At 33.8% G+C, this 22992-nt stretch overlaps 1 protein-coding gene across 6 annotated transcripts in view; it reads left to right on the top strand.

Moving 5' to 3' along the window:
• USP53 (ubiquitin specific peptidase 53) overlaps positions 1-20926 on the top strand; it is an 82716-nt gene extending 61790 nt beyond the window's left edge. For all 6 annotated transcript variants that reach the window (XM_033215124.1, XM_033215122.1, XM_033215126.1 and 3 more), the window contains 6 exons: positions 1013-1165; positions 2439-2585; positions 4007-4745; positions 6345-6421; positions 16763-16859; positions 17767-20926. In XM_033215124.1, coding sequence (XP_033071015.1) covers positions 1013-1165; positions 2439-2585; positions 4007-4745; positions 6345-6421; positions 16763-16859; positions 17767-18640 — 2087 coding nt within the window. In that variant the 3' untranslated portion in view covers positions 18641-20926. The remainder of the gene's footprint in view (positions 1-1012; positions 1166-2438; positions 2586-4006; positions 4746-6344; positions 6422-16762; positions 16860-17766) is intronic.
• The last annotated feature ends 2066 nt before the right edge of the window (positions 20927-22992 follow it).

Here is a 22992-nt window from a genome sequence, read left to right on the forward strand (position 1 = left end):
AGGAGACCGGGGCTTATTTCATCCCTTCGACTTTGACCATAAAAGAGGGATGCCTCCAAGGGGGCTGTTCATAGACCTACCCTCAGGGCGCATTCTCTTTCTCAGGGATGTGCCTTGCTGAGAAAAAGAATTAAGCAATATTTCTCCTATTTGCTTTTTAAAGAAGAGAAATATGACTCTGTTCTGTCTGGCTTACCGGCAGTCAGAGTCCAAGGCCATCTCCCTTGTTCCCTGAACATTGCTGTTATCCTGTTCCTTTTTTGAAGGTGCCCAGATTTCATATTGTTCAAGCACACATGCTCTACAAACAATTTGTGCAGTTAACGCAATCATCACAGGGTCCTGAGGCAACATACATCCTCCTCAGCTTCCGAAGATGACCAGGATTAAGAGATTAAAGACAGGCATAGGAAATCACAAGGATATTGACTGGGGAAGTGATAAGTGTCCTTGAAATCTTCACAATTTATGTTCAGAGTTTGCAGTAAAGACAGGTGTAAGAAATTATGAAAGTATTAATTTGCGGAACTAATAAATGTACATGAAATCTTCACAATTTATGTTCTTCTGCCATGGCTTCAGCCGGGCCCTCTGTTTGGGGTCCCTGACTTCTCACAACAAATATTGAGGATAATTTCAAATTTGACTTTGAGTAGAGTTGACGCAATTTTAGTAATTTTTGTTAGTATTTTGGAATGAACCTTTTCTCATCAGTGGCCTCAGAAACACTTTCAGGAGTTACCCACTATTATGGTCACACAATCACAGAAGAGGCTTCACTAGTAGCTCTTTCTAGAAGTACGTTTTAAGTGATGTAGTAAACTGGAAAAGTCCAAAACAGTTAGATCCTTTTTGAATGCATTATAAAGCATTTCGAAATTCTTAAATGATGTCAGTCCTCTTAAGTTTTAAGTAACTTTTTTTACAGTTAAAAATAATCTGAAAAAAATGATTCAAACATCTCTTTTCATGGTACGGAAAGGAATGATACATTTTTGTTTCTCTTTTTAAGGATGTGAAAAGCCTGTAATTCATAAGTCAGATAATTTAAAAGAAAATGGATTTGGTGATCAGGCAAAGCAGAGAGAAAATCAGAAATTTCAAACTGATAATATTTCATCATCTAATCGGAGCCATAGCCACACAGCTGTAGGGAAAGGACCAGGTATGTGTTTAAATTGTCATTTTTACATAGTTCCGAGTGAGTGTCTTCCTTTTTTCACTTACCGCAGGATGCTTACCTAGCTTTCCTTGCCTATGAAGAGATAATAACAAGTAGGTAACAAAATTCGTCTTTTGATTTATGCATTTCTCTGAGAGCTGTAGTTTTACCTGACCAGTTTGATTCCATGAGTTGTTTGAGTTTCTCCATGCACTCAGACTGTGGTAGGCCTGAGGCAGTCTGGACAGTTACCAAATAAAGCAACAATGTGGCATTTCCTTCAAGGAGTTAATAATCAGCTTGAAGCAGAAAAATGTGAGTTAATAATTTGGCATAAAGGCCAAAATTAAATTTACTGGTAGTGAATGCAACAGTAGTTCAAAGTTACTGTTGCCGTAGTTTGTTCTTAACCTCATTTTTATTCAACTCTGTCTTGTTATTGTTATCCTATAACTAACTTTCACAAGTCGAGTTCTGTAACTTGGGTTCAAAATGAGACCTCATGATACTGTGTACAGTTACAGTTTAGAAATACATGTAACTCTTGTGTGGATGTTCAGGATGATTTTGTAATCAGCCTTTAAATATATTAATGAAATAATGTGTAATCATAAAAGTAACTCATTTAATCAAGGGTAGTAACATTGAGAATTAACAGTTATCCACAAAAAACTAAAATAAAGGCTTTTAAAAAATTATTAAATATTAAATATTAAAAATTTTCCTTTCACAGATTATCGATACTCGTAGATCAAGGCATTTTATGTTTTTCAAAAGACACCTAGTTTTAAGCCCAGAAATAGTATATGTGTGTTTAAGAATAGAAGCATTGGAACCAGACAACTTGGGTTCATATTCCTGGTTCTCGACTTACAAACTTTGTGAACTTGGGCAAATTTCTAATTTCTCTCTGCCTCAGTTTCCTTACCCAAAGTAGAGACAGTAATTGTACTTTGAAGAAGTAAATGAGTAACACATCTGGCAAATAGTGACCATTCAATTACCTTTAGCTCTTATTATTTTAATGGCAGATCCCTTTCTCTTTTTATACTTGTTTTAGAGGCTATACAAGAAGTTCTAAAAGACAACATGCATCTCCAGTGTCAAGAAAAATCACATTTAGTTTTTAATCATAAAAATACCATTGTATACTATATATCTACATATCTATGCTTTTTAAAATTATATCGTAACATTTTTATATAGATCAAATTTTATTTTTATTGAGCAATTTGAAAAATGATCTGTATCATAGTAAGAATGATTTCTTTTACAGCTAAGTTAAGTCACATTGATCAAAGGGAAAAGATAAAAGACATTTCCAGAGAATGTGCTCTGAAAGCTATTGAACAGAAAAACTTACTTTCTTCACAAAGGAAAGATTTAGAGAAGGGACAAAGAAAAGATTTAGGACGACATAGAGGTAAGTTAAGATCTTGTACTATTGGTTTTAAAAGGAGCTGCTAAAATCTTATTTTAAAACTGAATTTTATAACTTTAATTTCTGTATATGTTAAATATAAAAAATATATAAGTTAAATATATATATAATATAGAAATATAAAAATTATATATATTTCTGTATATGTATATATAAATATATAATTTCTGTATATAGTTTATACATAGAAATTAAATTATATTAAAGTTATTTTTAATAACTTTATTTTTAAGAGGTGAGAGTTCACTCTTGTGCAGCCTAGAGTGCAGTGACACAATCATAGCTCTCTACAGCCTTGAACTCCTGGGTTCAAGCTATCCTCACATCTTAGCCACCTGAGTAGCTAGGACTACAGACACATGCCACCACACCTGGCTAAATTTTAAAAAGTTATTTATAGAGATGGGGTCTTGCTGTGTTGCTCAGACTGGTCTTGAACTGCTGGCCTCAAACAATCCTTTTGCCTCAGGCTCCCAAAGTGCTGGGATTACAGCACTTTGTGTATATGTGTATATTTTATTAATGAGTAATTTAATACACCTATACTAAATCTAAATATGCAAAATATCCTGGTTCTTATTTAATTCTAACCTGGGATACTTGTATATGGGTTTTGATGTTTTAACTTACTTATAGATATAATTCACTCATGGCACATTCAAGTAATAAGGAAGTTTATAAATAAGTGAAGGGACTTCTTTTCTGGCAATCCCTGACTTTCCCTCTCTTTACTTAGTATTTCCATTTCCACATTATAAGCATGTCTCTTTATGGTTTTATGCTTTTTTCTTTATGGACAGAGCATAATTTAACTGATAGTGATAGACTTTACAGGCTGATTTAAGATTTTTTCTTCAGCAACATCTTTTTTCACACATAACTTTGTACATTTTTGCATATAGCCATAGTATAAAATTCCTTCAGAGGAATTGCTGGGTCAGGATATGTTTACTTTTAATTTTGACAGATGTGGCTCAGTTGCCCTCCTAAAAGACTGAGCTAGTCTGCACTCCGACCAATAATGATTGGATGTCTGTTTGTTCACACTCTCAGCAGCAATTGGTTTAACAAACTTTTAAATCTTTACCAATATAAGAAATGGAAAGTATTTTTATGATTTTTGTTATGAGTGAGATAGAGTGCTTATTTTTTTTAAAAAACTGCCTCAATTTTGATCTACCTTAGAGGTCATTTTTTAAAGTTTCTTTTATAAATACCCCTCATTAAGCATACATAAGGACTGGAAAAACACTTTTTAATCTCAAAGCAGTATGTGATATGTACTTGCAATTACTATTTACCTAAAACTCTTTTAACATTTTATCTCTAACAGGTATTTGCCTTGTGACTACAAGGTGACTCTGAGGAGTAATTCATGTGTATCTTTAATTTTTTTTTTTAAGATTTGATTGATGAAGATCTTTCACATTTCCAATCTGGATCACCTCCTGCCCCAAACGGTTTTAGACAACATGGGAATCCACATCTATATCATAGTCAAGGAAAAGGATCATATAAACATGACCGAGTTGTACTGCAGAGTCGAGCTTCTGCACAAATAATAAGTTCAAGTAAATCCCAGATTCTTGCTCCAGGGGAGAAAATAACTGGCAAAGCTAAGAGCGACAGTGGCACTGGATATGATACAGACAGCAGCCAAGATTCTAGGGATAGAGGAAACAGCTGTAATAGCAGCAGTAAAAGCCGCAACCGAGGTTGGAAACCTATGAGAGAAACATTAAATGTTGATAGTATTTTTAGTGAAAGTGAAAAAAGACAGCATAGTCCAAGACATAAACCAAATATCAGTAACAAGCCTAAATGTAGCAAGGATCAAAGTTTTAGTAATTGGCCAAAAGAGAATCCAAAGCAAAAAGGTTTAATGACCATATATGAAGATGAAATGAAGCAGGAAATAGGAAGCAGAAGTTCCCTTGAATCTAATGGAAAAGGAGCAGACAAAAATAAAGGCCTTGTAGAGGGTAAAGTGCATGGTGATAACTGGCAGATGCAAAGGACTGAGTCTGGATATGAAAGCAGTGATCACATCAGTAATGAATCTACTAATTTGGACTCACCTGTTATTGATGGAAATGGTACAGTAATGGATATCAGTGGTGTTAAAGAAACAGTATGCTTCAGGTAATGTAAAAGTTGAGTGAATCATTTTTCCATCACTGTTCTTTCTTATTAATTGCATGAAGTAATTGTCGAAGTTTGGGGTCAATTAAATAGGATGGAAACAGCATGAGCTGTTTTAAAGAACTTTAAAAAGTTTGTTTCTTCTAAACAGAAGTATGTTTCTGTAAAGAAACCTAGGATATTGCAGTTTATTTGATATTTTAGATTTCCATTTTTAATAGTTATTTCCTGATTCCAAAAATAGCAGTTTTTTATTTTTAGAAAATTTGGAAAGTACTGAAGTTTATTATCATTGTTGTGTGACTGTCAACAATTGACTGGTTTTAAAGCACAGACTTCAATTGGTATCATCTCAGTCATTAAGTTGGTTGTTTAATTCTTCCGTTTTTGGCTTGTGGGGAAGGAGTCTCGCTCTGTCGCCCAGGCTGGAGTGCAGTGGTGCAATCATGGGTCACTGCAACCTCCGCCTCCTGGGTTCAAGCGATTCTCCTGCCTTTGCTTCCCAAGTAGCTGGGACTACAGGCACACACCACCATGGCTGGCTAATTTTTGTATTTTTAGAGACGGGGTTTTGCCAGGCTGCTCTCGAACTCCCAATCTCAGGTGATCCACCTGCCTTGGCCTCACAAAGTGCTGGGATTAAAGGCCTGAGCCATTGTGCCTGGCCTGTTGTTTAATTCTTCAATTTATGTAATGTTTATAATCTCATGTCTAACATTTGTAACTCAGAACTGAAGCTAGTTTTTACTGTCACAGCTCATTCTCATGGAAGATATTTTCCCTTAGCAAATATAAAAAAATTCAGTCAAATAACTTTGTGTTCAATTAATTCTAAATACATTTATTATATTACTGTTTAATCCTTCTAACATGTGTTTGTTTGATATTAGCTGATATTTGACCACATTTGTTATTAAAAGGTAGATTTGCAAAAATCAACTGCTCATGTTTTATGAAAATGCTTGTTTCAATAAAGACTTAAGGAAAGGGCCAGGTGTGGTGACTCACACTTGTAATCACAGCACTTTGGGAGGCTGAGGCAGGAGGATTGCTTGAACCCAGGAGTTCAAGACCAGCCTGAGCAACATGGAAAGATCTCATCTCTATGAAAAAGTTTTAAAATATTAGCCAGGTATGGTGGCATATGCCTGTGGTCCCAGCTACTTGGGAGGCTGAGGTGGGAGGATCTTTTGAGCCCAGGAGGTTGAGGCTACAGTGAACCATGTTTGTACCACTGCACTGCATCCTGGGCAAAAGAGCAAAAGGTCCTGGCAAAAAAAAAAAAAAAAAAAGACTTAACAAGGTAATTTTTTATAATTCTTCTTGGAATGGAGTAGCCTAGGGTAGTAGAAAGATCAGGACTTTATAACCAGATAGACTTAGATTTTAATTATTGGGCAAATTCATTTGACTTTTACAGTCTTTATCTTCTCTTGTAAAATAAAGATAACTACTTTTAAGCATTAAATAATGTACATTAAGGCCTAGAACAACACATGGCATGTAATAAATGTTTTAACAAATTTTTTTTTCTTTTTTTAGAATAAACAAAGGCAGTCCATAATAACTGATGTGTTTAGTGTGTATTTTATTTTCTAGTGACCAGATTAAGACAAGCAACCTAAATAAAGAACATGGGGACTGTACCTCCCTTCAGAGCCAAAATCACTTAGAAGGTAAAAAGCTTATTTGAATATAATAGTTGCTATAAAAAATAAATTATAATTTATTGTTTGCTATTATGATGTACCTAAGAGAAAACCCTATATGACTATAAAAATGACTATGAACATTATGTTTAAATAACCCTAAAATATCAATAAACAAATTTTATTAATATATGTTTTAAATTATGTTTTAATCCAGTACATGTGGAAAGAAGGAAATCGGCATTCTTCTTTGTATATATATTGTTATACAAAAGAAAGCATGCTATACTTTCCACATTGGCTTCACAAAGTGTTAATAATGGTTTTGTATCTTACTTTTTATTTGATTGGATAACTATTGCTTTTTAAGTTTGCAGCCTTTTTAAATGTGCTGTTTGGATATGTCTCTGATATTAAAGATAGCATTATTATTATTTTTTGATTTAGATGATGAAGTCTTTCAATTTTTTTTTTTTAGTAGCAGTTTGCATTTTAAGCGTCCACATTAGGGACCCTTGAACACGTTGCTTTTCATACTTGCCCTTAAAACTGTTATTTGAGACTCAAATAGGCAGGAGTATCTGTCTATGGTGGCTTGTTAACACTTTACTTTTACTTAACAGAAGGTATATTTCTATATTTGCAAAGAAAAATGTCATGTTCTGATAGCTTAGAAACTGTCTGTAGACTGTTGGTCTTTCTGACTTTACCCACTACCTTTTATGCCTATGAGAAATAGGCATAAAAAGAGAATGGTCCATTGAGGTAAGAGAAAAGAAGATAAGAATGGTCCTGTTACTGGTAAGTTTATGAGTAATGATGAGGGAAGTTGAGAGCATTCATACTTGAAGGCTTTTAAGCGATGGGAAAAGCTATGAGAAAAGGGGAAACTCTTATCAGGATAGGTAGGTTTTAGATTATGCAGTGGTAGTATCTTCAAAATCTCAAGGTGTTAACTCAAGTTTGTTTCTTGCTCACAATACAAGTCCAGAGGTGGTCAGTGTAGTCTCTTCTTAGGAGTCACTCAGGATCCCAGGCTAAGGGGATATGGGTGAGGAGGAGATAAAGGAGGATATATTGTGGAGAATCACCTGCCAACTCTTAAAACTTCAAACCTGAAGTGACACATGCACTTCCACTTCTGTATCATTGACCAGAGCTAGTGTTCTAACCAGGCCTGATTTCAGAGAAGGTAGAAAACTGCAATTTTACAGGTGCTTGGAATTGAATGGAAGTATGTGTGTACAACTCTAATGACTGTCACAGTAGTTAAAAACAGATAGAAAGATTGATAAACAGCCTTCTGGAAAAGTTCCGTTTGGCAACAATAACTATGCAATGGCGTGGGATTATTATAGGCGATTTGTTAGCAACACATAACAGCCCAGAAGCAAAGAAAGTTAGAAATTTGAATGTATACAGGATTCAGGGTTGCTACTGGGAGTATATACCTGAAGAATTTGGGGTAGAGAAGTCAAGGAAGATGATTAGCAAAGGAATTACTATGTTGCGATCAAAGACAATGTTTTCAAATTTTATAATTCAGAGGAGTAGAAGGGATATAATTTTTCACAATATAAAAGAGCAATGAACAGCAAATTTTAATGTTTTTTAGTCTTTATTATCCTTAAGGCTTTTGTGGGGATTATTTTTCAGTTTGCAGACAAAGAATGTGATTAAATGTTAAATTATTTTGTTTTCATCAAATGGTATATTATCAGAAGGAAACACTTATATTAAGGAAATAACCTTCCTTTCCCATATTAGAATGTCTTGCCTGATAAAATCTGATAAGTTTGGTAACCAAGTATTACAGGAAACAGTAAAGGGTTGGCCAGAAATCATAGCAAAAGTCAGTGAGATTGAACAATAACTGCAAGTTCAGTACTTGTTACAAAATGATGCTTGCTTCCTGATAGTTATAAAAACACAAGATTGTAGAGATTTTGATGGTCAGAAGTACATTGCTATAAGAACTTTGCAGGAGTTTTCCTCATTTAATATGAAAGTGTGTGTGTGATGTACTTAAAAATGCTTTTTTTGTGATAACGTGTATAACTAAATTTACCATTCTAATTATTTTTAAGTGTACAGTTCAGTGGCATTAAGTATATTCACATTGTTGTGCAACGATTACTACCGTCCATCTCCAGAACTTTTTTATCTTCTCAAACTCAAGTTCTCTACCCATTAAACAGCTCCTCATTCTCCCCTCCTTCCAGCCCTTGGCAATCACCATTCTACTTTTTGTCTCTGTGGATTGGACTATTTTAGGTATCTCATATAGGTGGAACCATATGATATTTCTTTCTCCTCTTGTGTGTGTGGGTTATTTCACTTAGCATGATGACTTCAAGCTTCATCCATGTTGTAGATGTATCAGAATCTCATTCCTTTTTAGACTGAGTAACATTCCATTGTATTCTATATCACATGTTGTTTATGCATTCATCTGTAAGTGGATATGTGGGTTGTTATTATCCTTTGGGTATTGTGAATAATGCTGCAATGAATATTAGTGTGCAAATGTCTGTTTGAGTTCCTACTTTGAAGTCTTTTGAATATATACCCAAAAGTGTAGTTGCTGGGTCCTGTGGTATATGTTTAATGTTTTCAAGAACTGCTGTACTATTTTTATAGCAGCTGCACCATTTTACATTCCCACCAGCAGTGCATAAGGACTCCAGTCTCTCCATATCCTCACTAGCACTTGTTATTTTCTGTTTTAATAGGTATTGTATTGTGTTTTTGTGTAACCCATTCTTTAACTAAATCAATTATACTAAAGTTATTTCTGATTTCATAAACTTTCTACTTCAAAGCCTACCATGGTTCTCTAAGCCAGTCTTTGACTTGAGAACATCTGTTTGTGTTGTAGCTTGTGGTATTACGTATTCCCTTCCCCCAGTCTGGGACTGAGAGTATGTGGAAAAGTGATACAGGAATTTTTTCCCCAAATTAAAAACTTGCTGTGCATGGTTTTTTCCCCCCACAAGGGACAATTTGTTATAATTTTGTGACTATATATGATTTTCTTGGTCATTCCTATTTCTTACTTATAAAATGGGGGCACACTTACATTACTGAACTGTAGAATCATTTTATATCAATAGCTAAAAGACTTAAAATTCAAAGAGCCTTAGAAATTTCTTATTTTCATATTTTCTTGGCATTTTGTCAATTTTTAATATTAGTCTATGTAAGTATATTTAATGGTAGAGGACCAAAATCTATAATAATGTTGCTGTTATTTCTGCATTTTTTCCCATTAATAGAGATATTCTATAGGCTTGTCTGCCTATGTCATGATGAATTCTGCTGCAAAAATCCATCCCTACACTGCCTAAATCTGTTACATTTGGGAACATTGTTTAAATTGCCACAATGCCATTTGGAATGTTTTAGCCCCCTTTTTAAAATCGAATTGTAGTGGAGGGATTTCACACGCCTTAAATTACATTCAGGACAGAAGAAATGATTTCTTCTTACAAAAATGATTTCTTCTGATAAAAAGTATGTTTTATACTTTTTAAATCTTTCAACTTTTCTGAATTTCGAAAATTTATTTCCAAGTAAAAAGTTAAAAGATTACAGTAGACTAATGGTTGCACAGCAATGTAGATGCACTTAATACCACTGAACTGTACACTTAAAAATAGTTCAAATGATAAATTTTGTTATGTATATTTTACCACAATAAAAAGAAAACCCTTTAAGTGTATTACATACTTTTTCATATTAACTGAGGACACCTATTGCAAAATTCTTAGAACAATGTGTTTTGACCATGAAAATCTCTATGACCTTATGTTTTTATAACAGGAAGCAAGAGAAGTAAAGAAATGAATTTTTGTCTGTCTTTCCAAACCTTTGCTGTGAATAGCATACCTGGAGGAGAAAATGAAACTAAGTGCTTAGTTTGCATTTTGTTTGTTTTCAAGTGGACATGCTTGGTATTTATATTGCAGAAGATAAGGAACTAATGATGTACAGGGAGAGAAAGGCATAAAGAATAGAACAGAACAGTAATTGATGGAGTAAGACCCTTGAGGTATGGAGTGAGAAGGAAACAAGGTAGAGACAGGATTTGAATGAAAAGGATGGTAGCTTTTCTGTGATGAAGGAGAGAAAGTTGAGAGCAGATATTGATTAGTGTGTATTTGTGTTAGGTAGAACAGTTGAAGTGTTTATACCTAAGGGACTTTCTTTTTTCTATGAGGTGTGGTTATCTACTGAGATAAGTACATAGTAGGTTAGGATATTTACAGATCATATGTAACAGATCACAAAACAATTCAACAACTTTTGCCAATTGCTTCCGGAGTCTGCAATACTTGGCTTAATCTCAGTTGATCCTAGAAGTCGGGATTAGTTAATGCTGAAAGTCATGATCTGGGACTTAACAAATAAGAGTGAAAGAAGTTAATTAGTGGTTTAAAAAATCTGTTAAGCCCCTTATTTCTTCTTGTACAAATAGTCTGTACCTCTCCCTTCTTAAGTGAAATATACTGTCCTTAATGTTGTTACATCCTAGAATTAAGTCAATAAAAAATTTTGTCAGAAGTATTTGTACATTTCTCTAAGAGGTTTTTGGCAAACTACAGAGTTTGTTCATTTAAGATAAATACATTAGAAAGTGTATTTAGAGAAAGAAGTACTTTTGTCAGCCAATTTTTTTTCTATGCATATTAAACATTTTTTCTCTAAGAATTCACAAACTGGTAACACATAATCTATTCTCTTGCTGTGGCCTACGCAGGACCACCAAATGGCTACCTATGTACTTTTTTGAAACTAAACTTCTGGGGTTGAAATTTACTTTGTAGCAAAATAGCAATATTTGCTCTTCCTTTAAATTATAATCCCAGTGCGAAAAGCAGGTATTGATTCCTGCTTATTTATTTTGTAAAATCCCCAAATTTAGGTTTCAGATAGTATAGATTATTACTACATATTAAAGTATTTCTCTACTCCTTTTAGTATGTGGTAAATTTGGCCATAAATATTTATCTAGTTAAAGTTTTCTGATTTTTCTAAAATATTCAAATTTATTTCAAATATATTTTTATTGTAAATTCAGTCATTGATTTGATTATTGCTGTTGAATGTTTAGGGTTTGTAAATGTAGTATTATCATTATATTCTGAAATCTCATACAAGAGTGAAGATTACATTGTCTATGCCAGCAGTTTGGTTTTATTGCTATATATATATATATATATATATATATGTCTATTTTAAATGTAGGTCATTTTTTTTCAAATGAAATATGTATTTTGATTTCTTGAATACTCTGCTTTGGGTTTTTTTATGTATACAGAATCAAAATGGGCATTATTAAAATTTCTTGCCTTGATACTGAGGGTTTTTTTTTCTGTGTCAAAGTGTTAAAATTGAACTGTCTTAGATTTGTGAATAACCTGGAGCCAAAATTCCTCACAAAGACACATGGATGTCTATGTCAGCAGAAGAGAAAAATAACATATCTATTTTTAAGTTAGTTGGAATTCTGAAGTCAAACCACTTTGTTGAATGCCTGCCACAGTGATATTAAAATTTCAAACATGCTAATAAAACCTCTGCTGCCTCCTGCTGCCCATTGTGTGAATAATTTATAAAAGTAAAGAATTACTTAAGAACTAAATAAACTTGTTTCTTGTTTTGTGAACATTAAACTTGAAATTATGAATTGGCAAATAAATTATGAATTGGCTAATAGTATGAAGTTAAAAATCACACTGGGTAGCAAATTACAATTACAACTCAAAAATTAAGCTTTAAACATTGACAAATTATTGAGGTTCTTTTTGACATCTTATTTCTTGTCACATCTTTTTTAAATCATAAAATAGCTGTTGAAAAGACTGGCAGAGTTTTCGAGCCTCAGGCAGTGTGTCAGGCTTACCTACAGTGATTTTCTTAAACGTGAAAAATAATGTATTCTTTCTAGAGAGACTCTGGGATAAATTTTACTGCTTTTTAAAAGTGTTATGAGTATAGCACTTATAGACTTGAGATAAGTGAAAGGGAAAGATAAGATTTTCTCAATTCATACTTAACTTTTCCTGCACCACTGAGTTGGGAACATGATGGGCAGGATGGAGGTGACTTTAAAAAAAGTAAAACAGTGTGTTTTTGAGGCAATTGTTTATTCTGCAGACCTTCATTTGAATGTCTTTTGTGTGCTAGATACTGTGCCAACTTCTGGGGAAATTTTTTTTTTTTTAAGGCACATATATAATCAGAGCACTTACTGCAGTTTAGTGGAAGTAAAAGTGTTAAATCTTAAATCAATGCCAGACTTATAGTTCCTCTCATTCTACCATCTTAAGTTTTTATTATTTACTATATGAGCAATATTGGCATAGAGGGTATTAAATTCTCATGTATATTAAATGACTCTTTCTTGGAAATTGCTTCCAAGATTTAACTTGCAGAGCTTGATCATAATCAAATATAGATTCTTTTCCCCTTATAGGGCAATACCAAAAAAAATCTAAGATAAATAACACTTATTGTTTAAAAAATAAAATTACTGCTTTAATAACTTTGATTTGTTTTCTTTGCAGCTTTCATAGATTTGGTGTACGGTAAAGTAGAAGCAGGAGAATGAGAGGAAAATGAGATGAATGAACATGATGAAAATGTCAACTAAAAATACAGGAGAATGCAGAAAAACTTACTAGAAATGTAACAGAAGTGTAGACAATTAATTGACAGTTCATGCTAATGCCATATATTTTGCTGTCTTCTATGGGCATCAGCATGTTATTTGATGTTCACACTAGTGGCCTAGTTTCATCAGAAGGAGATTTAGTATAATGACTTTGTATATTAATGGCATAGTGCAGTGGCACGAGCACTAGCTTTAGAGTGAACCCTGGATTGGTTTAAATGCTCCTACTTACCAGATATATAGAATATTGGTTAGGTCACTTAACTTCCCTGAGCCTAAGTTTCCTCAAGTGTGAAAAGGGGAATTGTTTCACAGAACAGTTGTGACTGATGTTTTAAAAGACAACTGTTACCAACTAGAACAGTAGTTTTCAAACTTTTGGGCCTCAGATATCTTTATAATCTTAGAAAAGGATTTATGACCTAAAAGAGCTTTTGTTTCTATAGGTTATGTCTATCAGCATTTGCTAAATGAGGCACTAAAATTGAAACTTCAAAATATTTATTCATTTAAAGAAATAATAAACCCAGTACATGCTAACACAAATAACATTTTTAAATGAAAATTAACTATTGAAAACAAAAATTTAGTGAGATGAATGGCATTGTTTTATGCTTTCAAATCTCAGTTAATGCCTGGCTTCATATAAGATGGCTGGATTCTTGTTTTGGCATTCAGACTGTTGTGATGTTTTCATGTGTGAAGAAAGCCCATTTACACACAGATAATACAGCTGGAAATGGGAATATTGTAATAGCTTTTCCTAAAAATTGTGGATATTCTTCTTTGACACTACACCAAGTAGTAGTTTCTTTAATGCAGTGTGAAATCTGAAACCAAAGTGTTTAACTTTTCATCCTCCATTACATTAAAATACATTAGTTTATCTCACACTTTGAATGGATATTTTACTCATGCATGATTTTGTAACATCCATGTATGGTCATTTAAAAAATACTGGTTTGCGGCTGGGCATGGTGGCTGACACCTGTAATCCCAGCCCTTTGGGAGGTCGACGCAGGCGGATCACCTGAGGTTTGGAGTTCGAGACCAGCCTGACCAATTTGGAGAAACCCTGTCTCTACTAAAAATACCAAAAATTAGCCGGGCGTGGTGGCGCATGCCTGAAATCCCAGCTACCCAGGAGGCTGAGGCAGGACTGTTGCTTGAGCCTGGGAGGCGGAGGTTGCAGTGAGCCGAGATCGCACCATTGCACTACAACCTGGGCAACAAGAGCAAAACTCTGTCTCAAAAAAACCTAAAAAAACAAAAAAAAACTGGTTTGCTAAGTTATGCAGGGCTTCCAAGTGTTGATACATTTCACTAATATCTTTCTAAAAACTATTTTTGTTAGTATCACCATAGATACTAGCAGAAAGTCTTTGTAAGTATTGGGAAGTTGCGAAACTCATGGTGGATATAAGTTTTCCAAAATTCTTACTTTCTTTTCAAAGCCTGAATTTTATCATTGGTAATAAATATTGCCAGTTGTTTTCCATGAATTGACAGGTTCACTTATTTTTAAGAAAAGGTCTTCCAGTACCCAAGTCTGAATAACCAAAGTTTGATATCTTTTCAGGTAAAAATGGTGTTCTGTGAAAAACCAGCTAAATTCAGCTGAGAGCTCAGACAATCTTATAAATGCTTTTTCTTGAAACTGCTGTCATGCTTGGTATTACCACAGCAAAAGTGCTTTATGCATAGTTCCCATTTCCTCATATAGAATAATAAAAAGATGTGCAAATGAAATAAATTAATAAAATAATTGTTACTGTTTTATCAAGAATTCTTTGAGTAAAACTGGCTTAAAAAAAACAAAACACAGTATATGGCAGTGAAGAATACGGTTAGTACAGTTTAGTGTTACTGCCTTGAATTATGCTAACAGTTTTATCCATTATTGTTTTTGCACCATCAGTGTAAATGGCAACACAGTCAAAAAGAAAAGTAACATCTTAATATTATCATGAAAATAGTTTGACTTCATAGACCCCCTGAAAGGGTCTCGGGGACCTCCAGGGGTCCAAGGCCACACTTCGAGAATTGCTGAACTAGAATAATCTTAAGACTTGGTACATATTGGGTATTCCATAAACTGTAGCTATCATCATTGTGGTGGTACATGACTAAAATAATTTTATACAGTTTTCTACTTCTCATTTCTACGTAAGCGGGTGATGATGTTCACAAAGTAATTAAAGATACTTTTGTGCTTTGTTGATACATTGGTGGTTGTGACTTTTCTATCAGTATATTGGTGCCCCAGGCCTCTTGTGCCTTAGTAAAGGAAAAAGCTCCCTGTAGACCTTCAGGTTCTCAGATATAAAGCACCTGCTGTCCCATAAGGGGGAATCAAAAACTGAGATGGTCTCAGGTAAACTCCTGTACAAATCCAAATGTCTTAATTTCCTTTTCTTCATCTCTACCTTTTAAAATAATTTTTAGTTTTCAGGGTTTTGTTTGTTCAGTTGGGCCTACTTTATCTGTAGTCTGGACATTAATTTCATTTAATTATATTAAAGATTAGAGGGCAATAGCTGGTTAAGGTCATGTTTTGTAGAGAGAAATCCAAATGTAGATAATGTTTTACTCTGAACATTAATATTGTTAAAGACTCTCCAGTGAATTCTTCTAGAATCGTTCAGAGGGAAATAGATCTGCTGTATTTTATTTGGTGCTACATTGACCTTTAGGCACTAATCAAGAGCTAGCTATAATTACAGAGAGAAAATGGTTAATTTGGTATATGAAATCTTACCATGTAGCAGGCTTGGAAGTATAAACACACTTGGAAGTAACAAAAGTCACACTGTAACTTATTAGTATAACTTTTTTCATAAGACTTCATTAAAATTAAATTCAAAAACTATTTGGTGCCTATTAAATGTCAGAACCAGGGGAGAAGTTAAGTATCAATTATTAGGAAGCATTATGGCATCATGATAGTTAAGAGCACTGACTTTTGAGTCATAAAGATCTAATTCTGTAGTATATAGATACATATACTTAACATTTCTAAGCCACTGTTTTCTCATCTGTAACATCAAGTTGATAGTCATTTCTTATTAAGGTTATTGTAAAGATTAAATGAAATATTCATTCTCACAACTTGAGTAAGCAGTCAATAAATGGTAGCTAATTAGTAGTGGTATATTTTATATGCTGTCATAATAACCTCCTACCAATTTTAATTAAGTTTAAATTCCTAATATTCCCATGAGGTAGGTAAAATGGATTATCATTATCACATTATATAAGTGAGGGAACTGAAATTTTAAGAAGTTAAGAGGCTTGTTTACCTACCCATAATTAGTGAGTCCAAACTTCAACTCAAGCCAACAATGTTCAAATGCAGGGTTTTTTCACTGTTAACACTTGGTCAGTAAAGATGTTGTCTCAAGTAACAGGGGAAACACATACACCGATCTGCATGACCCAGCAGGAATAGCACTGTTCTGTCACGCATGACACCCTCAAGTGATAATAAACTGAAGAAATTTTGCATAAAGCATTAAAAAAAGAACTTATTTTGAATTGAGTCTTCAAGAATTCATTTTTTTTAATTGGAAGAGATTACCTGTTTATAGAAAGCTTTATGTAAATATAGAAAAGTATAAATGAAATAAATTCTGTAAGATAATTTAAATAATTTTGTTTTCCTCATCTCTTCTCCCCACCCCACCCAACCCTAGGCTTTAGAAAAGAACTCAGGAATTTGGAAGCAGACTATAAATCTCACGAATTCCACCCAGAATCACATTTACAAATAAAAAATAATTTGATAAAAAGGTAACCATAATTTTTTTCTCTAAATACATTATAGGCACATTATTTATCAGAAGGGCATAAATACATATTATTACTTTGAAAGCAATGGGTCTACAGTATTAAGATGCCTTTCTTATTGGAAATCGTTAATAGAATGTGGATCTAAGGATAGAGAGCTTACAAAGTACCAGGTACAGTATCTGATTATTTCTTTCAATCCTCACAGCATTCTTATGAGGTAGGTGATATTTTCCAAGAGTAAATTTGAAGCTTAGTTTATAGTATCATTAACCCTCACCTTAGAAAATAACCATTACCTAAAGGTAATCTTGATTAAAGTATTTTAAACTAGTATACGGCCAGGTGTGATATGGTGGTACATGTCTGTAATCCTAGCTACTGAGGAGGCTGAGGCAGCAGGATCACTTGAGGCCAGTTTAAAGCCATCCTAGGCAACATAGCAAGACCCTCACCATAGCAAAATAAAGTAATATACTATACTACTACATATCAAAATTTAAGTACTTCTACCTCTGTTGCCTTTAAAGTTCGGAATGTTGGTGGGGAGATGTTTTAGGGTACTGTTTGACTGTTAATACTTTCCTCAAATTCTATATATTGCTACAAATAAATGTAATTTTAGTGTTTTAAGTTGAAGTGAGTTTTTAAAATTATATTTCTAATTATTAGAAATGGGATTCTGGTAATGATGGCTGTTTCTGGTAAACACATATTCTGACATAAAGAGTTTGGATTTGGAGAGAGTTGAAAATGTTAATGGTTGCAAACGTCTTTCCATTTTTGTGGTTTTGTTGTAAAAATAATATAAACTGTATTTTGGGAAAATCAAACTACAAAATGTTTTTTTCCCCTAGTTTCACATATTTGCATAGGATGTTCTAGCTTTGTTTTTATTTTCATATTTCAGATCACATGTACATGAAAACAATGGAAAGTTATTTCCTTCATCCAGTCTACAAATACCCAAGGACCATAATGCAAGAGAATATGTGCACCAGTCAGATGAACAGAAACTTGAAAAACAAAATGAATGCAAATTTTCTGAGTGGCTTAATATAGAAAATTCTGAGAGAACAGGTTTGCCGTTTTGCGTTGATAACTCTGCTTTTGGGAAGAGAGTGAACAGTAATGAACCATCTTCATTATGGTCTTCACACCTAAGAACTGTTGGGTTAAAGCCAGCAACTGCTCCTCTAATCCTGCAGCAAAATATCATGGATCAATGTTACTTTGAGAACTCTGTATCCACAGAATGTATAATTCAGTCAGCCGGTAGATCTGATGGGTGTCAGATGCCAAAACTTTTTTGCCAGAATCCACCACCCCCTTTGCCACCAAAGAAATATGCTATAACCACTGTGCCACAGTCAGAGAAAAGCGAATCTCCACCTGATGTCAAACTTACAGAGGTGTTTAAAGCTACCTCTCATCTTCCGAAGCACAGTTTAAGTACAGCTTCAGAACCAAGTTTAGAAATGAGTACACATGTGAATGATGAAAGACATAAAGAAACATTTCAACTGAGAGAGTGTTTTGGCAACACACCAAACTGCCCGTCCAAGTCCCCAACTAATGATTTTCAGGCAAACTCAGGTGCCGTTGATGGATTTTGCCAACCAGAACTAGACTCTATTTCTGCCTGTCCAAATGAGACAGTTTCCTTAACCACCTATTTTTCAGTTGATAGCTGCATGACAGATACATATAGATTGAAATACCATCAGAGGCCCAAGCTCGCTTTTCCAGAGAGCAGTGGCTTTTGTAATAATTCACTATCTTAGAGTGAAAAAGGACTAGGACCTGTGTTACAAAATAATCTTGGTTCAAGCTGCCCTTCTGAACAAAGATATAAACCTAGCATACATTCTAATAGATAACTGGTAAAATTGACCAACTTTTACTTCTCAGAGGCCATTTAAATATAATAGGAACCTACTGACCAAACCTAGTGATACATAAAATTAAAGCCCGTGGCATTTTTAAAGTTGTTAATCACTATACATATGTACGTGTATATGTGTATACACATATCTAATTTTATGATCAGTTTATTAGGTATTTAAGAAATTCCCTTTGAATAGTCTTGGCATGCTGCAAAAATAGAAAATCAGGGAGATATAATAATTCATTTGTTACATGCTACAGTTGAATAAAAATTAAATTTGTCCCCCTATTTTGTGGCCAGTAGACTGGGAAGCATTAAACTAACCAGTACTCATGTATGGAGATTATAAACTATGCTAATTGAAAAGTACCAGGTGATACATAGCCTGGTACTTTTTTGTCAAAGAATTGCTTTATGAAGAAGCACTTTCTAATGGGTAACCAGAAAAGGGCTTCACCCATTTGTTTTTGACTTCTATGATAGTCACTGCATATGATCCCTTTAAGTGTCTTTAAAAAAATGACTTGTGAATTTGATAGCATTTGGGGAAAGAAAAGCCTTATATGATTAACAGTTTGTAAATTTTCAAGATCAGATGAAATTTAATTTTGCTCCTAGAACTTTTGTCTTCAGAGTATCTACCTAAATTAGGCCTTTGACTATTATAGGTATTCATAAATACTACTTTAGCCATGTAAATTAAAAAGTTAAAATACTTAAACTTTAGTATATTTATTTATCTTGTTACTCTTTTTTCTAATTTTGTGTGAAATATGAAAGATCTTTATTTTGGTTTGGTTTACTTTGGGCTGCTAACCACCAGTGTTAGGAATTAATGTAGGGCCCCCACTGGGTATGTCACTGTCATTGCCTACATTTTCTTTGCTGTAATATTACCTGCTTATAGGTTGTCAACCCATTTTATCTGAATTTGAAAATCTATCTAGGTTTCCAGATTAAATTTCTACCTTTCATATAGAGTTTAATTTTAATAAAATGTTTAATTGAAGCATCCTTCCCTTTTATCTACTTTGAACAAATAGTAATTTTACCCGGGCTTTGAAAAATTAAAGGAATTTTTATTATTATGGTAACCTTACGAGTAAAAATAAGTTACTTTAATTGCCTTATTTCATTAGTTGTCATTTTATTTTGTACTATGCTGGTAAACTAATTGTGGTTTAGAATAGTTTTATGTTCACTCCAGATAACTGAGAAACAGAACGAAAGTTTTCCTTACATTCCTAAATGGATAAACCTCATAAATATAATTCAGTAAACTAGTAAATGTAGCCACTTGACTGATTACGTAAATCGTGTTAAAACATTCTAAAATGTTGTAAATAATTTAATGTGAATACTGTTAGATAAACAAAATAATTGCTTATAAAAGTCTAACTAAAAGTTTAACCAGTTACCAAGTCGTGGCCCAATTTTATCTTCTACCTATAGTTTTTACTAGCCTTAACTATAATAGTGAGTGATCATTACTTTATATTCTCATAAGTTAGAAATACTTGAATGCCAAATTAATTTTATCGTTTAAGAAAACTTATTTTTAACATAATTTTTTGGTATGGAGGGTTTGTAAATAAAGTTTGTAAACCTGTATTTGAAATACCAAAGTTTTTACTGCTTTTTTTAACACTGTAAAATACTAGAAAATACTAGTTTTTTAATACCTGTCAGAAAGTTTGTGTAGTTTTTTTTTTTTCTATTTGGTTAAGATGTGAGTTGGAAATGTATTATTTGAAACATTTAAACGAATTTTTGTGTTTAACAGCAGTTTCAGAGATTTGTCTTTTCAACTCAGTTGAGTTGTAGACATCAAATAGATATGTCCAGTTTTGCCTCTTTTAAGTACTGTCCAGTTGAAACCTCCTGACTCATGTACTGCTACACAAACTAGAAACTGACCATTTATTTTTATGTTGATTCAACACTCCAAATACAGATCGATACACATATATTAATCATTTTATTTCATGTAAAATTTTTACATCTAGGGTGCCTATTTATTTTTATAGACGTTTTCATTCAGATATAAGCTCATTATAACTTTGTAAATAATTCAGCCGAGTTGTAATGTTTAAAATACTTACCTTCACAATGTTCTATTTTCATGTGAAATCAATTTCTTCTCATCCAAAAAAATTTTAAGATAAACTGATTTTTAAGTTTATATGATTGGACTTCTCTTTGCATTCATGAACTGTGCGTCACCCTCCCCCCAACATGGATTACTATGGGTTAAGTCACGGATACTTGGAATTTCACTGATCATGAAATGTTATCTATCACAGGAGAGATCCAAAGAGTTAAACTCCAGCAGGGTCTAAAGCACAGCTCCTTAGGAAAGGAGTTGGCAAACTTTCTATAAAGATAGAAAATAATTTTGGCTTTGTGGATCATAATATTTCTGTAACAACTACTCAGCTCTGCCTTTGTAATGTGAAAGCAGCCATAAACAATATGTAAATGAATGAGCATGGCTGTTTTCCAGTAAAACTTTGTCAACATAGAAATCCAGATTGCATATAACTTTCATGTCATGAAAGTCTTTTTTTTTTCCCCAATCATTTTAAAATGTAAAAAATATTCTTAGCTCACAGGCTGAAGTCTCCAAATGTACTCCCATGCCACTTATGGACTCAGTATTTGCAGCTCTTTACATCCTGAAACGTTCAGGTTAAGCCCCCTAAAAACTATCCCTTGCAACTGCTAATAAGCCAGTTCATTTCAAAAGGAACTACTAAAACAATCATTTCACTTATATAAAATGGTGTGAATTTACAAAAGAATTTATCAGAGTAAAGTCACATTGATTTTCTTTTGATGTCTTTTTTTATGTTTTGTTAGCAAGTATGCAACTTCTTGGTGTTCCATTTATCCACTCCTTAAAAGCCTTCAAACTGAGGGTAATGTAAGCAGTCACTATACTTGCTATGGCACAGTTTAATCCTAGGTACAATTTCTTATCTATAGGAAAGATTCAACCTTCATACTGCCACCAATTTAAAAATTTAAAAAACTGCCAATTACAGTCATGTCATATTACTAAGTCAGGGTTCTCCATAGAGAGAATCAACAGGATATATAGAGAGAGACATATAGAAATAAATATATTATGAGGGACTGGCTCACATGATTATGGAGGCTGAGAAGTCCCACCATCTGCTGTCTGCAGACAGTAAGCCCAGGAAAGCCAATGGTGTAGTTCCAGTCCAAGTCCAAAGGTCTGAGAACCAAGGGGCCCTGCTCCATGTCTGAAAGCCAGAGAATCAGGAGAACCAATGTCCAAGGATAGAACATGGATGTCCTAGTTCAAGCAGAGAGAAGACAGAATTTGCCCTTCCTCTGCCTTTTTATTCCAGCCAGGCTCTCACGGGATTGGATGATGCCCACCCACAGTGGAGTGGATGGCTCTTTTTTATTCGATCTACTGATTCAAATGCTAATCTCTTCTGCAAACACCCTCATGGACAAACCCAGAAATCTGGGCATCTTCTAGCATAATCAAGATGACACATAAAATTAACCTTCACACCAAGATCTCTCCATCTTCACTATACTAGAATACCTGGTAGTTGTGGTAGTAGGCTGATTTTAGGCTCAAAAAGACAGTATGGATTATGATCGGAAGTCTGTGTGTGACCTAACAGTAAACTATGTGAGAACTGTTAATCACCTCACAATCTCACCACCAGGTAATTTGTTACAATAAAACCAAACTCAGCTATATAAGTAAACACTAGACAAAACCATTAGCAAGCAGTGCAGAAACAGTTCACACAACTGATTTGGTAAACTCAGTGAAATCCCAGTTCTGTGTTCCCACAGATGTTTCAACCATACCTTCCATAGATGGTTCTCTTTAGGTTGATGCAGCAACACCTTAAAGGCATGATTGCTAACTTTATACTCAGGAATTATATTCCAGACTTGACTAACTCTAAGAACCATTTTGAAACGTAGGAAGATAAACAGAGTTTACCAGATCTTATTCCCTGTTTAAAAGGGAAGGGAATATTCTCAAAATATTTAAGACAATTTATATATACTGAATGCAACTAATTTAAACAAGAGACTACTTTTACCATTCCTCTTGTAAAGCCTTTAGGGCTAACAGGAATATTTTCTTTTTGAGACAGGGTCTCTGTTGCCCAGGTTGGAGTGCAGTGGCCCCATCTTGGCTCACTGCAACCTCCACCTCCTGGATTCAAGCAATTCTTATGTCTCAGCCTCCCG

This window comes from Trachypithecus francoisi, unplaced genomic scaffold (assembly GCF_009764315.1).
Source record: "Trachypithecus francoisi isolate TF-2019V2 unplaced genomic scaffold, Tfra_2.0 Lachesis_group1, whole genome shotgun sequence".
NCBI classification, from domain to species: domain Eukaryota; kingdom Metazoa; phylum Chordata; class Mammalia; order Primates; family Cercopithecidae; genus Trachypithecus; species Trachypithecus francoisi.